We start from the raw sequence: 8359 nt of genomic DNA, 5'->3' as shown, positions 1-8359 counted from the left end.
CTGGACGAAAACATCCCTGTTAGGGCTAAAAAAGCAATTTTAGGATGAGCCAAGCTCTGTGTTATCCCCTCATTCCCAGTGGGAAACCCTGGATGTGCAGCCACCTCCTTCCTGAGCCCACAGCAAGTGTCAGTTCTGCTTCACAGGGCACAAACCTGACATCCTGGAGTCTGATCCTTCCTTGGAAGCCTTTCCCCTGCCCCTCCTTAGCCAGTCCTTGGGTTTATCCTGGAGATCCAATTAATTGTTTGCTTCTCTGGGCACCGGCAGAGCTGCACTTCCAGGCACGTGGCACAGGGGGGTGTCTCTCCAATTTGGGCTTGTTTTACATCAGGCTGAGCTTGGCCGAGGGACAAAATAAACCCAGGGAGCTCCTTAAACACATATTTTATCGATGCCAAACCGCAGACACGCTCCTGTCTGCCTCTAAAACAGGTTGGGAGAGGAAATTCATGAGTTCAGAGACAGACTCTGAACCACAGCAGTGACAACTCAAATGTTGTCTCATCCCTTTCCTCTCAGACTGATAAAAAACGTCCCACTTGGAAGTTTCCGGGCTATTTTTCCCTATTTTTTTTCTTTTTTTTTTTTTGTGACATCAGACCTCCGGGGAAGAAGGGAAGAGGAGAAAGAACCCTCTGGAAAACCTACCCCTTGCTCTCCCTCAAACCCTCATGGGGCTTTTCCTACCTCTCAGCGTCTGCCAGATCCAGCCGGTTTGTTTTTCCAACCCCCCCTTCCCCAGGGAGCAGATCCAGCAGGAGGAGTTTTCCTCCCACCCACTCCTCTCTCGGCACCAGTTGGGATGAATCAACCAAAAACTCGTCTCTCTGCAGCTCCTCTGTGAGAAGAGCCCATCCCTGAGCAGATGAAAGAGCCCAGGACTGTCCTTCCCCCGAGGAACCCTCAATTCCAGCATGGGAAGAGCAAGAACTTGGAATAATCAGCCTCCCTGGGAACCGAGGCTGGAATCTTGTAGGGATGAGCCTCCACCTGAGCTCACCAAGACCTAAAACCACCTTGTATCCCTCAAAAAACACCCCAATTCCAGCATGGGAATAGTGGGAACCTGGAATACTCAGCCCCCTGAGAACCCAGGCTGGAATCCTGCAGGGATGAGCCTCCACCTGAGCTCATGAAGACCAAAAACCACCTGGTATCCCTCAAAAAAAACCCTCAATTCCCAATGGAGGGATTTAAAAGACTTGGAAAAGCAGTACTTGGGGACTTGGTGTGATGGTGAACACGGTGGGGAACAGTTGGATTGGAGGAACTTAAAGGTGTTTTCCAAGTTAAAGAATTCCATGACTCAGGTAATTCCCCAGGGAACGGTGTTTCCAAGGCCAGGCTATGGAAAGTGGCTCCAGGAAAGAGGAAGCACAGTTTTCATCCTTGAGGATCATGTGTTGGCCCCACAGCATTCCCAAGGGAGAGCACCATGGGGGAAGGTTCTTGATGTACACAGCTCTGTCCCAGGGATTTATGTTCCCATGGCTCCAGGATGTTGATGGAGAAGCACCAGGAAGGGATGGAGCCCCTCTGGAGCCTCCAGCTGCTCAAAGAACTTCCCTGGGGAGACACTTTGTTTGGACACCCTCAAACCATCCTTATATCAGGGCACCAGAGCTGGAACTCTGCATCCAGCTCAGGGATCATCAGCACAAGAATGTGGAGCTGCTGGAGCAGGTCCAGAGGAGGCCATGAAGATGCTCCAGGGGATGGAGCCCCTCTGCTCTGGAGCCAGGCTGGGAGAGCTGGGAATGTTCACCCGGAGAAGAGAAGGCTCCAGGGAGACCTGAGAGTCCCTTCCAGGGCCTAAAGGAGCTCCAGGAGAGCTGGAGAGGGACTTGGGACAAGGGATGGAGAGACAGGACACAGGGAACGGCTTCCCAGGGTTAAACTGGGAGTCAACAAATAACCCCCAAAATGTTGGGCTGGGAGAGGGATCCCACTCTCAGGGGTGTGTGGTGAGGACACCATCCTGCTCCACAGGGGCCTGAGCAGCTCTTCTCTCACATGATGTTCTAGAGACCTTTTTTCCTGTAGGAAATTCTAAAAAAAGAATTAATAAATCTATTGGTTGGGTGGGAACATACACAGAGATATCCCCAGTGCTCATCCCACTGCATCTTGCTCCTCTTTTTCCTGCTCCTGGGATACAGGAGCACTGGTTTTGTGGGGATTTAGCTGGAATTCTGTCCTTATTTTATAGAATCACAGAATGGTTTGGATTGAAAGGAATCTTAAAGCTCATGCAGTTCCAACCCCCCCTTACAGGCAGGGACACCTTCCACTGTCCCAGGCTGCTCCAAGTCCTGTCCAACCTGAACAATTCCAGGGATGGGGCAGCCAGTTTCTCTAAGCATCCATCTGGGATGGAATAAAAACTTTCCACCCCATTTCATGACAAATAGAGTTTAACCTCTTTGGGAAGCCAGAAAGCACTTCAAGGTGGGCAGAAAACCATCTCCCATCCACCGGGACCAAACTGGTTCCTTGTGTTTCAGAGCTCCAAACCCCAACACAGGGCTCAAGGAACATCATCTCAGCAGAATCACACCCTGAATGAGCCCCAAAAACCCTCCAGTCACCGATTTCTGGGAAAAAAAACACTCCCAGTTTTAAAGAAATGCATTTAAAATCCCCAATTCCCAACCAAAACAGCGACAGCTTAAACACAAGAACACGTGGGAAGCACCAGGAGCTTTCCACTGGAGCAACCTGAACATCAACCCTGAGGTGCCAGAAGGCTTTTGCTGCCAATCCAACAGCTTGTTCACACCTGGGAGGTACTGGGATTTGGGAATGTTGCCAGGGACATGCCGGGATCACTTTATTTTTTAGGTCTAAAACCAGGTAATTAGGTCGAAAGCAGCACGAGTGGTCGGTGCTGCCGGTCCCTGCAGCAGTTGGAATGTCATCCCAACACAGGAAGAGCTCCAGAAAGGTTGGTACCACCCCCCCAGCACACTCAGAGTCTGGCCCAGCATCATCTTTCCTTACTGCCTGTTTTCTAGGAAATGACCCATTCCCTAAATCCATGCCCAGGCAGTTTAAGTTTGTGCCCCAGAGAAACAGAGACAGAGCCAACTGAAGGAATTTGGGATAAAAAACCCCCCATATTCCCAAGTGAGATGTTCTCTCCCAGACCAAGATTTAGCCACCTAGGGGTGGTTAAAGTACACAAGGTGAATTTTATCCCCCTGCAACGTGAAGCTGCTTTTTAACCCAGGATCCTTCTCCTCCCTCCCACTTTTCCATTTTACGTCCTTGCAACTGCACAACTTTCTCCTCTCCTGGAGGTGAAAGGGCACAAAACCCCCTGAAATGTAGAACCCTGAGATTTTCTCCTCCCTCTCATTTCATCCCCAATCCAAGCCCGGGTCTGACAGAGCAGCTCAAACCTGTTCTGGTGCTGTCGCTGCCTCGTATTTCCCACCTAGCCAATTAAAAAAGGGTTCCAACCACATCAAGGAGACAGGATTAAACCAGAACTTGTTTATCACCACAGTTAAGGCAATTTAATCTTCTTCACAAAGGAAAAAAAAAAGAAAAACAAAATCCCAAGCACTCGGCAGCTCTGAGGATGAATCAGGAGCTCCCCCAAAGTCACTCAGGGTGAGGGTCACAATCAGCAAAACCCGCTTGAAAAGAAACCAGAGGTTTTCTTCTGTCTACAAAAAAGGCATCAAATTCTTCTCCTGGACAACCCCTGAGCCCCCTGCAGCAGCAGGGAAAAATAAAAGAAGCTTTCCAACAGCACCAGATGAGCGGGATGGAAGGATTGAAGGTGGAAGCGGGCTCAGAACTCAAAGTCCTCGTTGGTCATGGCAATGGCCCAGGCGAACTTCTCCCTCTGGGTCTTGTTGTAGATCTTCTCAATGGGCACCCCGAACTTCTTGCACCTGTGAAGAGCACAAGGGGTGTGTTTGTTACCTCCCACCTCAGGGAGATGTTCCAACACTCCCCAGGCCCAATGACCCCCCCTGAGCGCTCCAGGCTGGGGGTAGAGACCTGGAGATGCTGGTGGACATGAGCCAGGTGTGCCCAGATGCCCAAAAAGGACAGTGGCATCTGGCTTGGATCAGAAACAACATGACCAGCAGGAGCAGGGCAGGGATTGTCCCCCTGTGCTGGGCACTGGAGAGGCCACACCTCAAATCCTGGGGTGGGTTTTGGGCCCCTCGTGACAAGGAAGACATTGAGGGGCTGGAGCATGTCCAGAGAAGGGAATGGAGCTGGGGAAGGTCTGGAGAATAAATGAGGAGCAGCTGAGGGAGCTGGGGGGGCTCAACCTGGAGAAAAGGAGGCTCAGGGGGGACCTTCTGGCTCTCTCCAACTCCCTGAGAGGAGGGGAGAGCCGGGGGGGTCGGGCTCTGCTCCCAGGGAACAAGGGACAGGACGAGAGGAAATGGCCTCAAGATGCACCAGGGGAGGGTCAGGTTTGAACATCAGGAAGAATTTCTTCATGGAAAGGGTCGTCAGGCATTGGGATGGGATGCCCAGGGAGGTTTGGAGTCCACATCCCTGGAGGTGTCCAAGGAAGTCCTGGATGTGGCACTCAGTGCTCTGGGCTGGGGGACAAGGTGGGGATGGATCACAGGTTGGATTTGATGATCTTGGAGGTCTTTTCCAACCTCAGTGATTCTGGAATTCTGTGATTCAGTGTCCTCCCCACTCCAGGTGCAGCATCTCCAACTCAAGTTCTTTAAGCAAATAACTCACTGTTGAAGACTTGCCAAGTGACCCCCTCTCACCCTAAATCCAGTTGTTCGTATCAAGTGGAAGCCATAATTTGGGATTCACTGTCATGCTCCATCCCTGGAAGTGTCCAAGGCCAGCTTGGACAGGGCTTGGAGCAACCTGGGACAGTGGAAGGTGTCCCTGTCCATGGTAGGGGGTTGGAACTGGGTGAGCTTTAAGGTCCCTTCCAACCCAAACCATTCCATGACTGCACATCCAAGATTTACCAAGCAATGCTAATCCTGGGATCCAGGTAATTGAGCTTGGAAGTGCCCAGAGCTATCTGCTTGTTCTCCTCCTTATCTGTGGCCTGGACATTCAGCCTGGCCAGCTGCTCCTCCAGCCTCTTCAGCAGCTTCTTCTTCTTCTCCACGTTCCTGAGGGCACAGGAAGAACAACACAGAGGAAAGGCCTAAGCTTAGAAATATTCCAGAATGGAAGAATCAAAAGAATCTTGGCTTATTTCTCCAGGACTTGACCTGGTGAGATGCTTTTTTTTTATATAAAATAATATCATTCCCACCACCAAAGATGGGCAGACACAAAATCCAACATCCAGAGACCAGCATCCTCAAAATCTTGGGATGGGTTATCCGCAGAAGCCGCGGCTGCCCCATCCCTGGAAGTGTTCCAGGCCAGGTTGGATGGTTCTTGGAGCAACCTGCTCTAGTGGAAGGAACCATCCACAAGATCTAAAACCATCCTCCAGACTTCCATGGGCCAAGAGGCACCAGATACCCACCCACCATGGGCATTCCTGTTCTCCTGAACTGCCAGGAGGGTGTTGGACCAAACCATCCCCATCCATGGGCTCTCCGTGGAGAGAATCCCTCTGCAAGACAGGATTCCAAGGAAGAGCCACTCACGCTTCTGCTTTGGCATCTTTTGTCTCTTCCAACTCATCTTCAGCTTTTTTCAGCTCTTGCTGGGCTTCCTCCACCTGTTTCTTCTTGGCATCGATCTGGGAAGGGGGAAAATAAAGTCAGACCACACTCCTGTCTTTCCTGGAGGTTTCAGCTGCCTCCCTTTTCCCCTTCCCACACCATTCTTCAATTTCTTACCAGCCCTACCCCAGTCCCAAAAACCTGCCCCTGCAGCACCTGCTGGGCTCAAGAATTTCTTTGAATCTTGCCAAGAGATTCCAGAAACACTTGGAGCTCCTAAATCCGTTCATCTTGTGCCACTGCCTGGTTTGTGACAGTCCCAGTCCCTCAGGGGAGTGTGAGCAAAAGCTGAGGATGATTAAAAGTGGTAATTTGAGGCATTTCCAGAGCAGATCCACAGAATTTCCAGCTGGTGCTCCAGCAGTCAGACAGGAAAACCAGTTTCCCTGGTCCTGAGCCAGCTGTGCCAGAGCTGTGGCATCACAAAGAGCTTGGTTTGCAGACACCAAGGGATGAAAAAAAGACCAAAACCATAAAAACCCACCCAAATTCTGTGCCAAGTGAGCTTCATCCAGCATTTGATCCTGGATCTTACCCCATCCCTCTCCACCTTGGGCACTGATGGCTCTGCACTGATTAAGCTCCACTATTCCCATTTCATTCCCCGATGAGCTTGATCGACTTGATCTTCGGGCATCACCTTCTCCCCCCCATCCCAAAAATAAAACTCAAGAGGGTGAGATCAGGCCTGAGGGCTCTCAGCTTGGTCTCTCTCTCACCTTGGTCTGCAGGATTTCCATGGATTTGGCGAAGGTTTTAGGCACGGACCTCTGATGGTTGCACAGCACGGCCACGGCCCGGTTGGCTCGGTTGTAGGAGAGGAGCTTCCCAGCAACGTTGTCCTCAGCTGGGAATAAATGAAAGCATCACTCACGCTCTCTCCTGGGATTTAGGGAAGGCAGAACAACAGCAAGGCGTTTGCCTTTCCCATCCTTTCTCCAGGGAGAGCGATAAGGGGTGTGGGAATTGGGGAAGGACAACCGAGCGTCACAATCTCTGCTGCTGAGACTCGTCACTCACGTGCCTGAGGAGGCAAAAATCGTGCAACCAACCAGCAAAACAAAGAAGAGGGAGACAAACAGTCCCACCTTGGCTCTAAATTACCCAGAGTATCCCTGAGTTAACCATTTCTCACCAGACCCCTATAGGGTGCAGGGTCTCTATGGGGTGCAGCCTCTTGAGGGGTTGTGGGGCCCTTATGGGGTGCAGCCCCCTGGAGGGGTGCAAGACCCCTATAGGCTGCAGGGTCACTATGGGGTGCAGCCCCTTTTGGGGGGGGGTATATGGCCTCTCCAGACCCCTCCCCCAGCAGGGTGCAGCCCATTTTGGGGGGTTCCAGAGCCCCTCCACACCCCCCCAGTCCATGGGGGACAGCCCCTTTTAAGGGGGGGTACAGGGTCCCTATGGGTGCAACCCCTTTTTCGGGGGGTGTAGGGTCGCCATGGAGTGCAGCCCCTTTTCGGGGGGTCCAGAGCCCCTTTAGCCCCTCCCCCCTATTTGATTCTCATCCTTCTGGGGGGGTTCTGGGTACCTCTAGGGTACCGGAAGTGTTACAGCCCCATAAGTTATGTCCCACCCTACAAGGTGGTGCATCATCTGCCAAGGAAGGGGGACCCCAGTGGACATTTCTGAGCCCACTGGCCACATGAAGCAGCTGGTGAGAGCCCAACCAGGGTGTAAACTCACAGTTGGTGAGGGCCTTGAGCTGCTCCTGCAGGGTGATGGAGGCATTGTAGGTCCTGAACACCTTGGCCGTCAAACCGTCCATCAGGTGCTGCAGATGTTTGTTCAGGAAGGTTGTCTGGGGGAAAGGGAGACAGGACAAAGGGTGGAGAAATCTCACAGCAGGAACTGGGGTGACAGGACAAGGGGGAACGGCTTCAAGCTGAAAAGAGTAGGTTTAGATGGGATATTGGGGAGAAATTCTTCCCTAGGAGGGTGGGGAGCTCCTGGCACAGGTTGCCAGAGAAGCTGTGACCCCTTCTTGCCCAAATCCAGTTATTTGCAGCAAACAGAAGACTTAGTTTGGGATTCAGGATCGTGCTCTATCCCTGGAAGTGTCCAAGGCCAGCTTGGATGGTTCTTGAAGCAACCTGGGATAGTGGAAGGTGTCCCTGCTCGTGGCTGGGGGTGGAACTGGGTGATCTTTAAGGTCCCTTCCAACCCAAACCATTCAATGATTCTATGAAAGAGAAGGAATAGAACAAGCAGAAGACAGGAAAATAAAGCTCTTGTTTTTCAGACCCTCTCCTGCCTAAGAAACCAAATTAAAAAACATGAACTCCTGTAGTTTGTAGATCCACTTGTCAGGCCACCACCTACCCAAAACTGTCACAAATTCCACCTGAACCCACAAAGAATCTCCCTGGAAGTCAACAATTTCTGCCCAGCCACATCCAAAAAGACACATCTTGGCCCGTGGGGACATGGTTTAATGATGAGTGCGGTTAATGCTTGGATTGGATGATCTTAGAGGGCTTTTCCAACCTTAATGATTCTGTGATATCACCCAATATATGATCTCAGATCTGTTCGACATGTTGGGGCTTCCCAGGGACCCCCAGGCCCCATCCTGGGGCTCCATATAGATCCCACAGCCCATCTTGGGGCCTCCTATGGACTCCACATCCCCACCCTGGGGCTCCAAATGGACCCCCCATCCCCACCCTGGG

General features: G+C 51.7%; 1 protein-coding gene across 8 annotated transcripts in view; it reads right to left on the bottom strand.

Moving 5' to 3' along the window:
• Positions 1 to 3512: 3512 nt before the first annotated feature.
• Positions 3513 to 8359, bottom strand: part of TOP1MT (DNA topoisomerase I mitochondrial) — a 13360-nt gene continuing 8513 nt past the window's right edge. For all 8 annotated transcript variants that reach the window (XM_027698573.1, XM_027698580.1, XM_027698574.1 and 5 more), the window contains exons 9-13: positions 7374 to 7488; positions 6407 to 6534; positions 5610 to 5704; positions 4971 to 5120; positions 3513 to 3905 (exon numbers count right to left, since the gene is read on the bottom strand). In XM_027698573.1, the coding sequence (XP_027554374.1) occupies positions 3803 to 3905; positions 4971 to 5120; positions 5610 to 5704; positions 6407 to 6534; positions 7374 to 7488 (591 nt within the window). In that variant the 3' untranslated portion in view covers positions 3513 to 3802. The remainder of the gene's footprint in view (positions 3906 to 4970; positions 5121 to 5609; positions 5705 to 6406; positions 6535 to 7373; positions 7489 to 8359) is intronic.

The sequence above is a fragment of the Neopelma chrysocephalum genome, unplaced genomic scaffold (genome assembly GCF_003984885.1).
Source record: "Neopelma chrysocephalum unplaced genomic scaffold, ASM398488v2 Primary Assembly neopelma1_129, whole genome shotgun sequence".
Lineage (NCBI taxonomy): Eukaryota > Metazoa > Chordata > Aves > Passeriformes > Pipridae > Neopelma > Neopelma chrysocephalum.
This window is presented reverse-complemented; position numbering and strand designations above follow the sequence as displayed.